The sequence below is a fragment of the Cordyceps javanica genome, chromosome 2, assembly GCF_051103115.1.
Source record: "Cordyceps javanica chromosome 2, complete sequence".
Lineage (NCBI taxonomy): Eukaryota > Fungi > Ascomycota > Sordariomycetes > Hypocreales > Cordycipitaceae > Cordyceps > Cordyceps javanica.
This window is the reverse complement of record NC_139296.1, coordinates 3,347,694-3,366,280: the sequence shown is the minus strand read 5'-3', so window position 1 is coordinate 3,366,280 and position 18,587 is coordinate 3,347,694. Positions and strand designations below refer to the sequence as shown.

Genomic DNA, 18,587 nt, shown 5'->3' with positions numbered 1-18,587 from the left:
ACAGCGCCCGACTTATTGTAAAACAGACATCATCAGTTGCGACATTTGTTCCCGGCTTTACAGTCTCCCTTCTCGTCCTGCCCGCCCTGCACATTACACACACAACCGCGGGATTTGCGGGGATCAGTAATGGGGATGCGTGCAGCCGCCGTGGTCGCATCGCGCGGCGATGGCGATGACGTTGTTACTGGCGTCGTCGGTCCACACGCGCAGGACCGCGGCGCATTCGCGCTTCGAGAGCGCCGGCCACATGACTTGGAGGAGTCTGGCAGGAGCCCTTTTTGCGGCTGCACACATAGACATTGCCGTCGTGGCTGGTGGACGCCGGTCGTCGGCGTTGCGCGCAATAAAGTGCCTGTCGGTCGTCGCGGCCAGGGCGGCGACAAGGCCGGTCATGATGTCCACCCTGGTAGTTTGGTATATATGTATTTTTCTCTTCGTTCGAGACTCTTTGAGGAAGCGACAACAACAAGAATGGCCATATATATTCACATATGTGATATTTGATAAAAGACCAAGAAATGAGCACGCATGTAGCGTGGCAATGAGGAAGATCGGGTTTGCCTATAGCCGCACAAACCGCAGGTCTTTCTGCAGGGACGATTTCTTCCTTGTTCGCGCAGAATGCCGAATGGTTTCATCTCAACAATAGCTTAGCTGCCCAACCCTTGCATCTTAACCGACGCCACCGGTTCGTGAGCAGACCAACAAGTAGACCCTTTGCCCCCCCCTCACGCCCCTGGCGCGCGACCAGCGGCGCAAGCGAGTCTGCAAAGACTGGCCACGACAGCCTCAGCCGAAACGGGCCGCACAAGGCCCCAGCAAACGAGGCTCGGGGCGTGTGGTGAACAAAGGGCTGACACTGGTCGGGAACCTGCCGGGGGTGGGGTGGGGGATGTTTGCGCGAGAAGACCACGTTGTAAAGATGCCGAGACGTAACTCCATCTCCCGCGGATAGTAGATTTTTTCATAATTCTCTCGAGTATAAAACTGTGTACCGAATCACACCTGTTACCTAGACAACTGACCAGCCTGCGAGTTGAGTGTTGATTGAGTGACTGGATGCATGTATCAGAAGCGTAAACCAGAAACACCATCAAGGCTCAGTACGTGTTCAAAGCGGCATACCGCCGCGCGCGGGGAAGCGCTCGTACATTGCAGTGCAGGTGAGCATCCCCAGGAGGCTAGGTATACGACAGCCAAGGTGATTCATGCTACTACAAATAGTCGTTAGTGGATCAGACAGCACGAACAGTTTTTACTTGATTGGGTATTCATTCTTAATTTGCTTCAATTCATTCGAGACGACATAACTACATAGATAAAACGAAAAGAGCCAAGCCAAGCTTTCTCTGAGATATGGCCTCGACCTAGCATGTACTTTTTGCCCCTTGAAGCACCCCGTGGTATCTACCCAAGGATCTGGACATATGTCCATAAATTTTGCTGGCCGCCATTCCGCGGATTACACCCCAGGCACAATCCATGATTCTATCAGTACCCAAAGATCGCTTACAGCTTGTCATAGTAGTTCTCGTAGCCAGGAACCTCCACCTTGATACCCTTGCGCTTACGGGTTTCAGTGACGAGCTGACCGACCTTGGAGCCGGCATCGAGAGGAGAGCCACCGGGCAGGACCTGCCAGTGGTCGAAGACGGACTGAGGGAAGGCCTGGCCGGAGGTGGCCTGGCGCAGATCGGCGTTGAAACCGAAAGACTCCAGAATGGGGAGATAGGCCTTGATGTTGAAGAGAGGGGTACCAGGGCGCTGCTCCTCGTTGAAGACGTGGCCACGACGGCGGGTCAGGACACCGTAGACACCACCCATGGCCTGCTCGGGAACCTGAATCTCGACGAGGTAGACAGGCTCGAGAAGAGCGGGCTCAGCAAGCAGGGCCGAGGCGTAGAGGACACGACGGGTAGTAGGCATGATCTGACCGGCACCACGGTGGATAGCATCAGCGTGGAGAGTAACATCCAGGATGTTGAAGCGGATAGAGCGCATAGGCTCCTCAGCAATGGGACCCTCGCGAGAGGCCCACTGGAAACCGGACACGACGGAGTCCTTGATTTCGTTGAGGTACTGGACAGCACGGGTCTGGTCAACGAGCAAGTTGGCGCCGTTGCCGTCGGGACCGAAGCACCAGATCTTCTGACCATCAGTGACATCCCAGCCGAAGTCGTCGGCGAGAACACGGGCACGGGCCTTGAAGTCATCACGGGGAGCAACCTTGCCGCTCTCAATGGCGAGGGAGAGCTCCTCGTCGATGGGCTCAGCCGTCATGTAGATACGGTTGTGCTTGTTGGGAGACTTGGACAAAGCAGTCATGCTGGACTTGCCAGCGACGGTCTCACGGTACTGGACAACGGGGTCGGAAATAATGAGGGGAACACCGGCGTGGTCGTCCTCAAGATCCTTCAAGCAAATCTCGAGATGCAACTCACCGGCACCGGCAACGACGTGCTCACCCGACTCGTTGGTCATGGTCAGAACGCAAGGGTCAGACTTGGACAGACGCTTGAGACCTTCGACGAGCTTGGGGAGATCCTGACCGTTCTTGACCTTGACGGAACGCTGGACGACAGGGGAGACGGAGAACTTCATGACGCGCATGTTGTGAGCAGTCTCGGAGGTGGTGATGGTACCGGACTTGAGAAGGAACTGGTCGACACCAACCAGACCGACAATGTTACCGGCAGGCATGTCATCAATGGGCTCGACCTTGCCACCCATCATGAGGACAGTACGCTGAATAGCCTTGATGAAGAGATCGTCCTTCTTGCCAGGGGTGTAGTTGGGGCCCTGGATGCGGACCTTGAGACCAGAGCGGACGGTACCGGAGAAGACACGACCGAAGGCGTAGAAGCGGCCCTTGTCGGAGGTGGGGACCATCTTGGAGACGTAGAGCATGAGGGGACCCTTAGGGTCGCAGTCACGAATACCGATAGCGGCCTCATCCTCCATGGGACCCTCGTACAGAGTCTCAGCACGGTACTTCTGGGCAGTGATGGGCGAGGGAAGGTGGAGAATCATCATCTCCAGAAGACAGTCGGCAGCGGGGAGGAAGGTGCGGAGAACAGCCTTCAGGAGCTGCTTGCCGTCCTTGGCACGATCGTCGGGGCTGAGCTTGAGCTGAAGCTTCTCCAGGAGAGTGTTAATCTCATCGGTCTTGAAGTTCATGACAGCATGGAAGATCTTGAAGATGGGGTCCAGAATGAACTGGTTGAAAGCACGCTCAAGAGGCTTGCCCTCGTGGGTGCCGGTCTTGGTCCACTTCTTGGTGTGGGGGTTGAAGAAGTTGTCGCCCTGAGCAGTTTGTTAGCAAAAATTGTTTCGTTGACTAGTTGCGAGTGATATCTGAAGCTTACCCAGAGACGCTCCATCATCTTGTTCTTGTCGACACCAAACTTCTTAGCGTAACGGACAGCGAACTGACGGACGGTGAAAGCCCAGCCGTGAAGGCCAGAACCGAAGGCGACGGTACCCTTGTAGGGGTAGACCTGAACATCACCCAGAGACTTGTCGAAGTAGGTGGAGATGACGACGTTGACGGACTCAATGGTACGAGAGAAGGTCTGGTAGAGGTCTTCCTTGGAGACCTGAAGCTCGAGAAGAGCACGGTCGACCTTGTTGATGACAACAACGGGCTTAATGCGCTCACCAAGAGCCTGACGAAGGACAGTCTCGGTCTGGACGCAGACACCCTCTACGGTGTCGACGACGACGAGAGCACCGTCGGTAACACGGAGGGCAGCAGTGACTTCGGAAGAGAAATCAACGTGACCGGGGGAGTCAATGAGGTTGATCAGGAAATCCTGGCCGTCGGTCTTCTGGCCAACAATATCCTTGATGTCCTCGGGGTCCTCGAGGTGACCGTACAGGGAGATGGCAGTGGATTTGATGGTAATGCCACGCTCCTGCTCGTCGGCACGGGTATCGGTGGCACGGGCATCGCCAGCCTTAGCGGTGGAGATAATACCGGCCTTGGCGAGAAGGGAGTCGGTAAGAGTAGACTTGCCGTGATCGACGTGGGCAATGACGGACATGTTACGGACGTTGGAGGGCTTGTCCATGAGGGCCCGGACCTCGTCGACGGTGAAACTTTGAAAAGAGCATGGTTAGCGGATATTTCATCAGGAAAATGTACAATGAAGCCGTAACGTGGATTCCAAGGCTCGCAGGCGGAGCGGACTAGACTCGGATTTTTTTTTCGTTTGGTGTTTTGGGAGTTCGACGCCTCCAACGCCACTCAGATCCGCAATGTACAACCGTTACGATGGAAAGGTACGGATTGAGACTCGACGAATGCCAAAGACAAAACCAACAGCATGACACAAATGACTTACTTAACCATGGTTGCGGTTTTGGAAGCTGAGCTTGCCTATAAAAAATTTGGTGGTGCGAAAGGGTAAAGCGGGGTTGAAGATTTTTGACCCCGCGTGGTATGAAGACGACTACGTTTGAATAACGAAGCCTCTTGGGTGGAAGGACTCTTTTATAGGAAAAAGCGACTCAAAAGTGACGATGGGAGAGACAGCGACCAGATCACTGCCACTCTTTGAGCGTCCCTTGTTGTAATCGGAGGGGAGGATGGGAGAGGATGAAAAGGTGAAGAGTGAAAAATAGTGGAGGGGGAGGCAAGTTTCTTAGGCGACGGGCGAAGAAGTGGGAGCGAGGGGGGGGGGGCTCAGGACTCGACGGCCAAACACAGATGCCGCCACCGTAGTCACCCACTAAAAAAAGAGCGAGACGAGCCAAAACCAGTCTTTTTCTCTAGCTGTCTCCTTTGGTGCCAAATTGCAATCTGAGTACTCCGTATACTGAGTACCTTTGTAGCTTTCACGGAGATAGTGAGGGACACCCGACTTCCCTGCTATAGGGTTGTCAGGTAGGGAGCTTCCATGCGTCTTCTGTGGCTTTCGCCGTCACTGCTTGCTAAGCCACAAGAGTCACTCGATGACTGCGCCGGACTGACTAACAACTATTTCTGAATCACAACCAAACATGTACGACCTTGGACACGGTATTTGAATTTCCTGCTTCTGTTCGCTCAGAAAAATACTAGAACTGCTCTTCTCATTTTTCAAAAGGAAAAAAAAAAGGCAACTCGCGCCGCATTTTCAGACACTCACCCCGCCAGCTTGTGCGGCCCATTTTTGGCACAAGCGTAAGCCGTTCCCAACATGCAGCCAATCGAAGCGGGGGGGGCGGACAGAGAGCACCCACAAAAACGAGACGAGAAAAAAAAAAGCTGGCCAGCCCAATTGCAAAATGAGCGATAAAATTTCTTTGGTCAAGGGTTCCATACCGCAATACCTATGGGGGCTTCCATGGAAACTCCAATGCTTGATGCCCCAGGCAGTACAGCTCTTCCAGTGGCTGGATGGGCAGGTACTAACTGGCAGGGCGCAATGAAGACGGCGAGGCCCGTACCTCCCTGCCTACCTTGCAGTACCTCCAACCTAGCAGCTCAGTTTCGGAAGGTGGGGCAGCATGAGCTCGAAACCCCGCCTGCTGGCTGCCCCTCCAAAAAAAAAGGCAGTGAGTGTCTGGTGTCTAGACAGACGATAGCTTGCCAGTTGCCAGCCAATTCCTTGACGGCATCTTGTCGGTGTTAAGCTGCAGCCAGTGGCAGGGCACCAACCCTGCCTCCCCCCTCGGAGCGTGGCAAGTACCCAGGTGTGTACTCCGTACCAAGGCATTGATGCTCCGTCAGCCACTATCATCTACTTGCTTGCCTAGGTTCCATTTTACCTCTCCGCATTTGTCCCGCCACTTGCCCGTTGCCATGCCCTCATACTGGTCCAGTCACCAATGCACGTCTCTCCCTCTCGCTACTTTTACCAAGTATAAACTACTCTGTACACGGTGTTGCTTTTTGCCTCCTACCAACCCAGCAGCTGCATCGTAGCACAGTGACTGATAGACCGCCATAAATACGCTAACCAGATTGGACGTATCGTAAGTAGATACGTACCTACCCAGGTCGCCAGGTACATTTTCAGTCAGGCAGGCAGCGAACTGAAACTATCACCACCGTTACCCACGTCCTTGAACATTCTCCATTTGGAATGGGCCGCACGTCAAACGCATGAAAATAACACATATGCTCAATCATCATCCTTGTTGCAATATTATCCATCTGAACTATGCAAGCCTATTTACATGGTTTTTTTTGTAAGCTCGTCAAACAAGACACAGCCTTACCGGCCTGAGCTACCATGCTTCTTCATCTGGCATCTCGTAATCCATATTCACCTCCCGTTTGGGCTCTTCTTGTCTTCCCATCGCTGTTTCTGTGTATGCCTCCCCTCCGTCTCCCATGCTCGCAAAATCTTCCCCGACACCGTCGGATTCAGCAGTCACCTTGCCAATGGCCGACGGGCCGGCTGGTAATGAAGATGTGCCTCCGGTAACGACGGGTGGCAGCGGCGTATTGACCCACGATAACTCCAGATTGCCAGAAACTCCGGGCAGCTCTTTGCCCTGCAAGGAAAAGTAAAACTTTTCTGCTGTCCTGCGATCAGGAAACGACACCGTCGTCTTGTCGGCACCATTTTCGACCGATTCGAACTCGCCATTACTCTGCATTTGATATGTTAGTGACTTCCTGAAGCACGCATCGACGTACACCTTGCAGTACTTACAATCAGGAAATGACGTAGCGCCTCATCCTTCTCCTTGGACGTGAAGTCAGCGCCCGCAATGGCCACCTTCCTCGGCCGGTTATCTATGGAGAATTGCGCATACGCAGCATGCCGCGCGCCGTTATCTCGAAGAGACCCTCGGCCGCGTGGTGCATATCCCCCCCTGGCAAAGGCACCCCGGCCACGATGACCTCTCCCTCTATAGCCACCACGGAAACCTCCTATGCCCCTACCGTCCTCGCTACTCGGATTCTCTGTGTCAATGCCTAGAATCTTGGCCTCCTGCTCAAGAAGCGCGAGTCTCGCCCGCAGCATGTCTGCAGGTCCCGTCGGTGTGCCATCCTCATCGGTTGTTCCGCTGCCATTGCCGCCGCCGGCCTTGGCCAATAATTTCGCCTGCAGTTTTTCCGTTTCGGCACGATGCTTTGCCAAGAGTTCCTGCTGTTGTTTCTCGAGCTCTTGGCGCTTCACCTCCAGCTCTTGGCGCTTATTTTCCTTTTCCTGGTATGCTTTTTGTGCTTCTTCCTGCTTCCGTTGGAATTCCTCTGGGTCCAACTCTTGCGTCTGGCCAGCGTCACCTCCATTGGAGCCCTCTGCAGGTCCTTTGGTGCCAGACCTTGAGCCACGCTGGTTTGATCTGTCCATCTCATCCTTGTACCAGAAAACTTTGACAAATCGATTGTCGAAAATGACCTTCGGGGACTTGTAAGCCGCACTTGCTTCATCCCAGCTGTCATATTTAATGATGGCAAGACTTTTGTACGGTTGCATTGTTACTTCTTGAATGTTGCCAAACTGCGAGAAGAAATTGCGGACTTGCTCTTCGGAAAGGCTTTCATCAGGGATGTTCTCGACCACAATCGTCGATATTGACCGGTCATTCACGGGCCCTTCAGCAGAAAATGTTGCCCTTCCACTCTTGGAGCCCTTGCCCCCGCGGTTTCTTTTTCCGCGGCCACCTCGGCCGCCACGAGGCGCATCACTCATAGACTGTGGCCCACGGGACATGATCTGCGCTATGTCCATATACCCATCGCCCATGTTGTAGTCTGAGACGGCGTTCGTTAGCGTCCGATTCTGAAATGGCGTTAGTGAGACACTTACCTCCAGTGGTATCTGGTTCTTGACCATGATCATAGACGCAGGTGCTTCCGCGCGAACAGAAACCTTTACTGTCGAAGTCTCGGCATCGTCCACGCTTGCGCTGCCTGCCGACCACCGCAGGGCCGGTGTAGTCCGGCATGCCAGGAAACGGCATACCCATGGCATGCATTCTCATAAAAGCTTCCATGGGATTGCTCGAATCAAAGGGTGGCATGTTCATCATGCCGTTCACCATGCCGGTTGGTACCATGTTTCCACCAAAGCCCTCATTACGGCGCCCACCTCGTCTAGGCTGTTTATATGTTCGCTCAGCGTTTTGCGCATAGCTCTTATGGTCGTGCGCATCTCCTACGCCGTGGTCGAAGCCGCGTTTCTTTGAGTTCGATGGTTTCGGCGGCAGATCCGCGAGAGGTTTGGTCTCGTTTGTGGTGGACAGCTTTGGCGCCGGGGGCGCACCAGGCATATAGGATTTATGAGTGATGGCTTGGAAGACATCGTCGAGAAATGCTTTCGAGTCTGTAGGTAGCCCAGAAATTGTTTGTAAGCTTGATGAGACGAGTGTAGCCGACGAATAGGTCCGAAACTAACCTTCGGTCAAGAAATCTGGAATCTCCTCTTCGCAGAGCTTCCGAATGGCAGCTTGATCGCCATCGTGCTTCAGCAAAGCAATGACGTAGTCTGCCAGCACGTCGGAGTCGGCATCGGATCTATCGTAGACTGCGTGAGTTGAGGCCTTTCAATAGCATACAGGGCTGCAGCACTCCGTACAGGAGAAAGCTGGTAGCACGTACGTGTTCTCGATGCGCTTGACTATCCAAGTCTTTAGCTGCGCCGCGTCCTCCTCGGGAAACAGCATATTGAGCAGGAGCGCCGCATGGGCTGGCGCGCAAGCGTATTTGACGTGGGTGTTTGCTGCGGAGTCGTCGAGGGTATGAGTCGTGAAAAACTTGATCCTGCTGACAGTCGTGCGATGGGCGGAATCGAGTTGCGACGTTGCACAAGGGACGAAGAGCTGCGTGACAAGGATGAGGTTGCTCTGGCCCGGGCCACCTCGTAGAAGATTAATAAGTCTGGAGACGCGACGGAAATCATTAGCGTTGTCCCGTTGAGAGCAGACAGTTGACAGGTACTTACGGCAGCGGACGGCACGGGGCTTGGCTCTCAAACACTAAGTACCTTTACCGGGTAGCCCCACGCGCTAGACTTTAATATAGCCACCGAAAGAGAGTCAAGAATCTGTTCTATCGTGGGCTAGAATAGCCAACAACGAAATCGAAAAAAGAAGGTCGCAAAAAAAAAGGCAAAAAAACATACGACAGCCGATGCTCACTTGTCGTCCCCGACCCAACTATCAATCTGCCCTTCATTAGCTTTACCTCAGCGGAGCAAACGTCGTATTCACCTCCAGAACAATTACCTACTGTTCCTCCGAGAAGTCCCACTTCCGTCCGTCTGGATGCCGTTGCACCGTCCTGAACGGTCGGAGCCTACCCGGCAGGCACCGCCGTACGCACCCGGGACTTTACAACAGCTAGCCGCCGGCAACCATTCCTTGGTGTTCGGTGTCCCAGCACGTATGTCTGCGAGTATCATATAGGCGAAATAGGCGTCACAGTCGACCGTGTGGATAGTGCGAGTAGGTCGTGAAGATGTTACCGTGGCCTATTGTAAAGCCCCTGATACCATGAAAAGGCAGAGACTGTCAATTATGTATTTTTCATGGGCTTTTCGTTTGCGAATCGTCGCTCTATTCACTTGGTGTAGTCGCCCTTTGTTGAAGGATTAGTTTCGACGAGTGAGACATGCTGTTCGGCCGTGTCGCTCAAATCGCCTGGCCAAGGCGTTACACTCGCGCTCGATCTTAGCGATTTGCTTGTCCCGTGGTATCTCTGGTGGTGCGGGTCGCGAAGCTAGGGCCGATAGCAGATCCATGCTGCCTTCGTTAATTCCATCAAGGGGAGAATGTATAGTGACTAGAGCGCTCGTGTGTGCTGTAAAGATGCTGGCGAGAATGCGTCTGCTCTCACGGAGTACAGGTATGTGTGTGATGTAGCTATGCCGGCTGGCCACTCAAGGCCGCCGAGTACGCACCGTAGCTGTATAGGCGCCATGCAAGGGGGGATAGTGATGATTTGCTGAAAATTATCCTACTGCCACTGCAACGGTCGCGGTACATATTATGTGACATGTAGTTATAGAATGTGTTCTTCATCTTCCAAGTTGAACAGGGCTTCCAACTAGGCATCACGAATTGCACGGCGCACGGTGCAGCTCCAAAAAGTCTGATAATGAGTACAAAATAAATCACGTAATCTACACCAAGTGTCAGGTATCTAGTATCCGTAAGGCTTGCATAGTGCGAATCCACACCAGCGCCGTAAGCGTTATGTTAGCGGGGAGCTGAGCCGGCGGCTGGTCGACTACCATGGCAGCGTTAACTCTTACGTTCTGTCTTTGAAATCTCGAAAACCGGCACGGAAATCCCAGGGTCTGTCGTATATGACTCTCAATTATTACGCATTTGGCTAGCTGGTGTCTGCATCGCCGCATCCTTGCCCCAGATATGAGTGAGCCACGCCACCAAAGTGGCCAACCTCGCACACGACAACGAGCATACAAAGCGCCGCCGCAACTTGATGTGCCCGAGATTGAGGACGATGCTGCTGAACGGAAGCGTGTCTTGAATGTGTTGGCTCAACGGAGATACCGTAAGACTCGTGCTCTCCCATGACCGACCTGAATTAATCTTTGGCTCAGGTGAGAAGAAGAGACAGCGTCGACTAAACCAACAGTCTCGGAATGAGCCTGAGGATGAGGATGCTCACAACTCACAACAGGAGATAATAGAGAATGAACCTCAAGTTCATATGAGCTGTGTCCCTGATGCTCCCGAGGACAGCGGCCTAGATGGAATCGAGATTGGCTGGCCGGCTTCGATCGACATTCCAATGGCACCGCTGCTTCTCAATTCGAATCAAGATCTAAATCTTGCACAAGCGGACGGCGAATGGTGTTCCTTTCCCACAAATTTTAACTCTGCCAATGGCGGCGTAACATCTCTGGAATTTCTCCCATCGTCGTCAAATGCTAGCTCGCCACCATCTTTTGGTACCAGCCCCAGCAGCGTCGATTCTGATGGCAGCCTCTCCGACAGCTATCTTCTGCCCGTATATGAGTTGACGCTTCTAAAAGGGCTTTTGCGCATAGCCGAGCGTCTTGGCTCGCCGGAAGACGTATGGAGTCTGACTTCGCAATCCCCGTTCACTAGAGGAGGTGGGACGCCGGCTCATCAGTTGCCTCCGACGTGGCAGCCCACAGCGACGCAGATTCTGATGCCTCATCATCCTTTCTTGGACTTTCTGCCATGGCCGAGCGTGCGCGACAAGGTGATTCAGATTTTCTCTCTTCCTGAAGGGTCACGGCCGCCAAGCGCGGCCGGGCCGATGGGCTTGGCGAATCTGGCTTATGATATCGAGGACAACTCGGAGGGTGTGAGGATATACGGAGATGACCCATATGATGCGGCATGCTGGGAGGTAGGGCAAGTCTTCTTCCAGCGATGGTGGTTCTTATTTGACAGGGATATCATCACAACGAGTAACCGCTGGAGACGGCTGCGAGGTGCGCCACCGCTAGCAATCAAGGCAGCTGGCGAAGAGGAGGCTGGATGAGGCATTTTGGAAGTAGGCTGTATATTAAAAAAAGGTTAATCTTCACTGATATCACAGGTCTAATATCATTCTGTCCGTTTATTAAATTATTATTATTCTTCTTGCTTTTATCGTCCCATGACATCCCCAGTGAGAATGAACACTACGCTTAGAGGGGCCTCCGGGACAGAGCAATTGGCTGATTGGTGGAGGATGACCTCAACAATACTGCGTAGTAGTGACTGCTGGCATTTCAAGAAAAACTACTTGTACGTTATACTTTGTGGCTAAGCTTTTCATCCCTTTCTTTGTTATCTTGTCTCTCGTTTATGCCATTTCTTAGTGTCATCTGAGTGCTTGCGACGATGGGACATTCTTTTGCCCACCACTATAGGGACTGTCAGGCTTGAGCCACAGCATTGCAAGTCTACCGAGAGCATTACGGGTAATTTTCGCGTGTGAATCTCTGTGTGTTGTATTGCATGCAGCCACCATGCAGGCGAAGTAGCCTCAACGGTTCGGCCTAAAAGCTCCTACAAGTCGGTGAAAGCGAAAGCCCAGAGGCTGAACGATGGAGCCGCGTATATTAGAGACTGGAAGTGAGATGGCTCTAGGCAGGATGCAATACTGAGTACAGGGTGGAAATCACGATGCGAAGACAAACTGAATCCTAATGATTCCGTACCATACGTGGAACCAAAGCGAAACGGGATGGTAGGCTAGGATGCTTGGCTGCTTGGCCGCTAGCCTACGGGGTCTGGATGCGGTGCAACGTGGCGTTGATGTGTACGTAGACTGCAAGCTGCAATCTATCTTATTATTCCATGGCCGAAACTACCTATTAATAAGTTAGCATACTGACCAGTAAGTCAGCCTGCGAGGCAAAGGCGTGATTAGGTGACTGCGGATGAGGCAACCTTCGTATCCGTGTTCGTTGAGGAGGAAGCTTTGTAGGGCATAGGCGAGGTACAGGGTTTGGATGCTTTGAAAAAGGAAATGGGCGTGAGAGCATACGCGCCGGGCGCGAACTTGGAGACTATGATGATGATTTCGAAGTAGATTCAGCAGAAACCACTGCTGAGCACATACTTTTGCTCATCGTGAAGCTACTCGTGTTAAATTCTTAACTTGCGGAAGGAGGCTGAAGAGGACCGTCGTAGCTCAGGGCTTGGACAATGGAGCAAGGCCCCATCGATTGCGCAATTGCTGGGAGGAACTCCCATTCGTCGGGCCATCGGCGTAACGCAGGGTTGTTGCTGGAGTGGATGCGGATGGATAAGTAGTGACGGATCTTGTGCGTGGCATATGAAAAGATTGGCTACAGCCTGCGAGCATTGGGGCGGATTGAGCTGTAGGTAGTACTGAGAATATATAATAGCTTGTGCTAAGGGGAGAAGAGGTTGGTAGCCGCATGGCGGTTGGATGATCGCTGGAATGGCTTGTGACGGGTAAGTACCTACGTATTAGATTAGGTACTTGGGAAGAACTTACCTACCCAGTACATGCCTGCTTATCCAGTAAGCTACTTAGGTACATGGGCGCATGGGGTAGGAGTGCCCGTAATTAGTAAGTACTCGAGACCTGCCCAACAAACTTCTAAGTAGCGGGCTGGCGGGGTTTCTGGAGGGATATGGGGAAGACGATGGAGGGGGGACAGAGGAAAGAAAGGAAAGAAAGAAAGTGCCAAATCCAAGAAAAATGGTCCGAGAAAAAGAAGAAGAAAAAAAGACTCTCAAGCAGGCCCGTTTCTCTGCAGACTTTTTTTTGGCGTGCCTAAGTAAGTAAGTAGAGTACTTACCTAGGCATGTACGCAGCAGATATCGTGATCCAGTTACTTGGCATCCTGGGTAAGTACTAGGTACTTACTGAGGCTGCCTCTGCGAGAAAATGACTGGCTGGGAAATAGGAACATGTCTGTGTAGGTACTTTTGGACGCCCATCTTTCAAAGCCCAGAAATGATGGCCACTTCGGCCATAAGTATCGGGCTATTTTGGTGCCATCACCCGCAGGTTTTTTTCTCTTCAATTATTCGTTGCCTTTTCTTCTCGGGGGTGGGGGTAAAACAAGAATGAAACAAAAATAGTAGAAAAAAAAAATAGCGAAAATTGCAAAAATAAACAGTAGCCAGCAAATAGTTTTCCTAACCAGTACTCCGTAAATGGACGCGGGATGAAATGGATGGAGGGGCAGACCCAGGGCGCCGCCAGCGAGCCTTGACCCGCCTAGAGTAACAACGTCCCCATATCTTGCTCCGACTGCCCGCCGTCCTTCTTTTTCGACTCTTTTCCATCTTCTCAAAACCTTCCTCTTGCTTCATTTTTGCTTGCCCGGCTCGAATCTCAAAACGGTCGGCAGCAGATCCGAATCAATCCTCTACCTAGGCCCCTTCACTGGGTTCCTGTTTCGCCGCTGCTCCTCGTCACCAGTATACCAGTGAGTCAATTAGCCTTACCCCCACCTTCTGCCTACCTCTTGTGCGTCCGTAAAGTTCCTTCATGGCACGCCCTACCGCCCTCTTTGGCAGCCAATCTTATTGACACAAGTCTCGTTCGCTTGACGTTTTAGGCGGCACTGTTGCAGTCGACAATTCAATCCCCTCATGACGACGCGAGTTCTTCGGCCAGTATAAATACTCCAGGCGACCCATCCACCGCCCTTTGCCCGACATAAACTTAACCTCAACCTCCATTGTCACTCCTACATACAGCTTTAGCCGCCATGCACGTCAAGGATCTTCTTGCCGAGACCAAAAGGTCCGGCAAACCTTCGTTTTCCTTCGAATACTTTCCGCCCAAGACCGCCCAGGGTGTCCAGAACCTCTACGACCGCATGGACCGTATGTACAACTTTGGTCCTCAGTTCATAGACATTACCTGGGGTGCTGGTGGCCGGGTGGCTGAACTCACCTGTGAGATGGTCTTGCAAGCACAGGCCGTCTATGGTCTCGAGACCTGCATGCACTTGACCTGCACCGACATGGGTATGGAAAAGGTCAACGACGCCCTCCACAAGGCATACAAAGCTGGCTGCACCAACATTCTCGCGCTCCGCGGCGACCCCCCTCGTGCTCAAGAGAAATGGACAGCTACCGAAGATGGTTTCCAGTATGCCTGTGATCTCGTCAGGCATATTCGGGCAAACTATGGCGACCACTTTGATATCGGCGTTGCTGGCTACCCCGAGGGCTGTGACGACAACGACAATGAAGATGAATTGATTGAACACCTCAAGTACAAAGTCGACCTCGGTGGCACCTTTATTGTTACTCAGATGTTCTACGATGTCGAAAATTTTATTCGCTGGGTTGGCAAGGTCCGTGCCGCTGGCATCACCGTCCCTATCCTTCCCGGAATCATGCCTATTGCTACCTACGCTAGCTTCCTCCGTCGCTGCAAGCACACCGGCTGCAACATCCCTCAGAAGTGGCTAGACGTGCTGGAGCCTGTCAAGAACGACGATGTTGCCGTCCGTGAGATTGGCAAGAAGCTAGTCGTCGAGATGTGCCACAAGCTCATGGCTGCTGGCATTCACCACATGCACTTTTACACCATGAATCTCGCCCAGGCTACCCGCATGGTCCTTGAGGAGCTCAGCTGGACCCCCTCGGCCGAGCGACCTTTGCAGCAGGCCCTTCCTTGGAAGCCTTCTAAGGGCTTTGGTCGCCGTGACGAGGACGTTCGTCCCATCTTCTGGCGCAACCGTAACAAGTCCTACGTCCTCCGTACCCAGGATTGGGATGAGTTTCCCAACGGCCGCTGGGGTGACTCCCGCTCTCCTGCTTTTGGTGAGCTCGACGCCTACGGCATTGGCCTTACCGGTACAAACGAGGCCAACCGCCTGAAGTGGGGTGAACCCAAGTCACTTCGTGACATTGCCAACACTTTTGTCCGCTACCTGAACCAGGATATTGACTCTCTGCCATGGAGTGAGGCTCCTCTCACCAGCGAGGCCGACTCTATCAAGCCTTCCCTGATTGAACTCAACCAGCGTGGGTTCTTAACTATCAACTCTCAGCCTGCCGTCGATGGTGTCAAGTCATCTCACCCCGTCCATGGCTGGGGCCCAGCCAATGGTTACGTCTACCAGAAAGGCTATGTTGAGCTGCTAGTCTCCCCTGAAATCGTCGACCAAGTCATTCATCTCGTCAACGCTAACCCATCCCTCACTTACTACGCTGTGACCAAGGATGGTAACTTGAAGACCAATGCCCCCTCCGATGGCCCGAACGCTGTGACCTGGGGCGTCTTCCCGGGCAAAGAGATTGTGCAGCCCACCATCGTGGAGAGTGTCAGTTTCCTAGCCTGGCGTGACGAGGCCTTCCGCCTGGGAGTCGATTGGGCTCACTGCTTCGAGGCTAAGTCAGCCAGTCGTGCTCTCGTTGAGAATGTCATGGACAACTGGTTCCTTCTCAACATTGTGAATAACGACTTCCATGATAATACCACCATCTTTGAGCTCTTCAAAGATCTAGAGGTTGACGGTCTCGATATTCCTGTTGATGTCGAGGCCGAAGCTCCTGTTGCTGTCGAGGCCGACAAGCCAGCTGTTGCGCAGGCTGAGGCTGCCGCATAGCCTGAGAAATGCTGGAAATACAGCCGAGCAGACTTTTGAGACGCTGCGGCGGTTTTCCGCAGAACTATTTTTGTTTTGTTTTCTTTGTTTTGGGCCCCCTACCTTGTCTGTTGTCTCTATATACAGGCCTGGTGACTCCCCCTCTTCTTATTATAAAAATAGGAGTCGGTGTCTTTTTCAACAAAAAGTTACACTGGATACATGCATGCATGCATTTTATGACGAAAAGTCAGGCGCACGGCGGCGGGTAGACCCATGATCAACCAACATTGATCATGCACATTTCCTTTTATTTTTGGTTTCGGCAGTGGTATGGCATAGAAATGCCTACCGTCCTGCTATCTCCAGCATTCTTTTATTCTTTTTGTTCTTTTTTGCTTTGGGCATGCATAACGGATACATATCTCAACGATACCCCCATGCCCGTCGCCGTCGCCGCTTATACATGATTGGAGTTGGTTCATATGGTTGCGTCCTGCGAGGAGTTAGTGAGCAGCACAGCTCCCCAATGGACACGAGAGCAGGACAAGCGAAAATACATTATTCCTTTTTAAAAAACATACCATCCACAATGTGGCTTCACAGGGTCAGGTATACAGATGACATGGTCTCTCGTAGATGGGTGAAAACACCGAGACACGCACCAGTGGGTGATGACCGCCTCGTACGCACTTTCCATGCTATCTATAAAAGCTTTTCAAGCTTAGACTCCGGCACAGAACCTCCCACATCCCTCAGAATTCATGCAACCTTTTCTGCGCATAGCTCTGGTCCTTTTTCACAGATCCTACTCAGCCTCTCCGCCGATGATGGTGGGGAATGTCGGCGAGATGGTCATTCGGCACCCGTTGAATAAGTGGGCAGCGTCGGCGAGGTGGCGGGAGAGGCATACTTCGAGCATTGGACGCCGGACACGTCGACACTTGGCCGTACCATATCCAGATGCGAGAAGATGGCCAATGATATCCTCTCAGCTACTCATCATGACCCGTCTGGTAATGAACTTTCGTATTGCACGTGGCCGGCATTTTCAACGCTCTGGCCTATATATTTCATTCGGACGGCACGCGTCCACATTCTCAAAGGCTCTATTATCTGCATCATCTCTGCTCTTCTAGCTACTTAAAATGTCCCCAGACCCCATCATCCATGCCATCTTCGAAAAGGTGACTGCCACATGGCAGTATATTGTGGCCTGCCCGGAGACGAAACAGGCCGTCGTCATTGACCCCGTTCTTGACTTTGATCCGGTAAGCTTGACACTGTCCACTCAATCCGCCGACGAGCTCCTGCAAGTCATCCGCGAGCACGGCTATACCGTCGATTTCCTGCTTGAGACGCACGCGCACGCCGACCATGTCACCGCTGCCGCATACCTCCAACAGCAGCTGCAACAGGTGCAGGGCGCGAAGCCGCCCACGGCCACCGGCCACCGCATCCGACAGGTGCAGCAGACGTTTGCGGCGCGGTATGGCGTGGCGCAAGCAGACCTGGACGGCGCCTTCGAGAAGCTCTTTGCCGACGACGAGCCCTTTGCCGTCGGCCACATGACGGCCGTCGCGCTGCACCTGCCCGGCCACACGCCGGACCACAGCGGCTACCGGATCGGCCCCAACGTCTTCACGGGCGACTCCATCTTCAACCCAGACGTCGGCACCGCACGGTGCGACTTCCCCGACGGCGACGCCGCCACGCTGTACCATTCGGTGCGCGCGCTGCTCGCGCTGCCGCCGCACTACCGCCTGTACACCGGCCACGACTACCCGCCCGCGGACTCGGGGCGCGGCCCGATGCCCTTTGTCACGGTCCGGGAGCAGCGCGAGAGGAACAAGCACGTCAGGGCGGGCACCAGCGCGGACGAGTACGTCCGCTGGCGCGAGGAGCGCGACGCGGGCCTAAAGGAGCCGAGGCTGCTGCACCCGGCGCTGCAGGCGAATATCCGGGGCGGCAAGCTTGCAGAGACCGCACCTGGTAGCGGGATCATCTTCTTGTCGCTGCCCATTCGGACGCCTTTGCGGATTTGACAGGCTCGGGCGAGCGTCTCTGGTCGCTGGATATGCGGCTTGCATGTATAATTAGAATGGATATGAAGGAGACGGCTTGAATAGTCAACTCATTGTCAAATATAATATGATGAATATTAATTTGGCTTTTCTGCATACCTAGCTGAATACGGTCACTGTATTGCCTCTAGGTCGATTCCTGTGTAGCTATCGAAGCGCCGCACCCAGACTTGCTTGCTCACCAAAATACCACGATCACAAAAGGCAATTCCCTGTAAAAAATCAGAGCATAAACCGCAAGCTATCATAGCATATAGAAGTATGCTGATTTGTTGTATGAAATTGACCGAGGTCCTCCATCATAGAATCGTTCCCCCTCAGATACTCCCTGCATCAAATACCAAGGTCCAAAATGCCAATCCTGTTCACTCTTTGAGCGACATAGATAGAATATTGCTCGGCTTCCGAATCGATGCCTACCGCACCCGAGTCGGAGCTGTACGGGCTCTTGTCGCCCCATTCGCCGACTGCACCTCGCCCAGCAGGGGCACTAGCGGAGCTCCGAGGAAAGCTGTTGCTGAGGTAGGCTTGTCACCATGCCAGGCCTTGT

General features: G+C 53.1%; 6 protein-coding genes across 6 annotated transcripts; 3 read left to right on the top strand and 3 right to left on the bottom strand.

Moving 5' to 3' along the window:
* Window positions 1-123: 123 nt before the first annotated feature.
* On the bottom strand, window positions 124-396 carry V2A60_003502 (uncharacterized protein; the record flags this gene model as incomplete). Its single annotated transcript, XM_083254835.1, has 1 exon — window positions 124-396. One exon carries the CDS (start codon window positions 394-396, stop codon window positions 124-126), a length of 273 nt encoding a protein of 90 aa, XP_083110961.1.
* Window positions 397-1,512: 1,116 nt separating this feature from the next.
* Window positions 1,513-4,354, bottom strand: V2A60_003501 (P-loop containing nucleoside triphosphate hydrolase protein; the record flags this gene model as incomplete). Its single annotated transcript, XM_083254834.1, has 3 exons — window positions 1,513-3,306; window positions 3,369-4,101; window positions 4,347-4,354. 3 exons carry the CDS (start codon window positions 4,352-4,354, stop codon window positions 1,513-1,515), a joined length of 2,535 nt encoding a protein of 844 aa, XP_083110960.1.
* A 1,862-nt stretch (window positions 4,355-6,216) lies between these two features.
* V2A60_003500 (uncharacterized protein) lies at window positions 6,217-9,683 on the bottom strand (the record flags this gene model as incomplete). Its single annotated transcript, XM_083254833.1, has 6 exons — window positions 6,217-6,585; window positions 6,648-7,696; window positions 7,752-8,267; window positions 8,340-8,458; window positions 8,543-8,801; window positions 9,599-9,683. 6 exons carry the CDS (start codon window positions 9,681-9,683, stop codon window positions 6,217-6,219), a joined length of 2,397 nt encoding a protein of 798 aa, XP_083110959.1.
* A 631-nt stretch (window positions 9,684-10,314) lies between these two features.
* On the top strand, window positions 10,315-11,422 carry V2A60_003499 (bZIP transcription factor; the record flags this gene model as incomplete). Its single annotated transcript, XM_083254832.1, has 2 exons — window positions 10,315-10,459; window positions 10,509-11,422. 2 exons carry the CDS (start codon window positions 10,315-10,317, stop codon window positions 11,420-11,422), a joined length of 1,059 nt encoding a protein of 352 aa, XP_083110958.1.
* Window positions 11,423-14,120: 2,698 nt separating this feature from the next.
* V2A60_003498 (methylenetetrahydrofolate reductase (NAD(P)H) MET13) lies at window positions 14,121-15,974 on the top strand (the record flags this gene model as incomplete). Its single annotated transcript, XM_083254831.1, has 1 exon — window positions 14,121-15,974. The coding sequence occupies one exon, from the start codon at window positions 14,121-14,123 to the stop codon at window positions 15,972-15,974; it is 1,854 nt and encodes a 617-aa protein (XP_083110957.1).
* A 1,127-nt stretch (window positions 15,975-17,101) lies between these two features.
* V2A60_003497 (MBL fold metallo-hydrolase) lies at window positions 17,102-17,998 on the top strand (the record flags this gene model as incomplete). Its single annotated transcript, XM_083254830.1, has 1 exon — window positions 17,102-17,998. The coding sequence occupies one exon, from the start codon at window positions 17,102-17,104 to the stop codon at window positions 17,996-17,998; it is 897 nt and encodes a 298-aa protein (XP_083110956.1).
* Window positions 17,999-18,587: the final 589 nt, after the last annotated feature.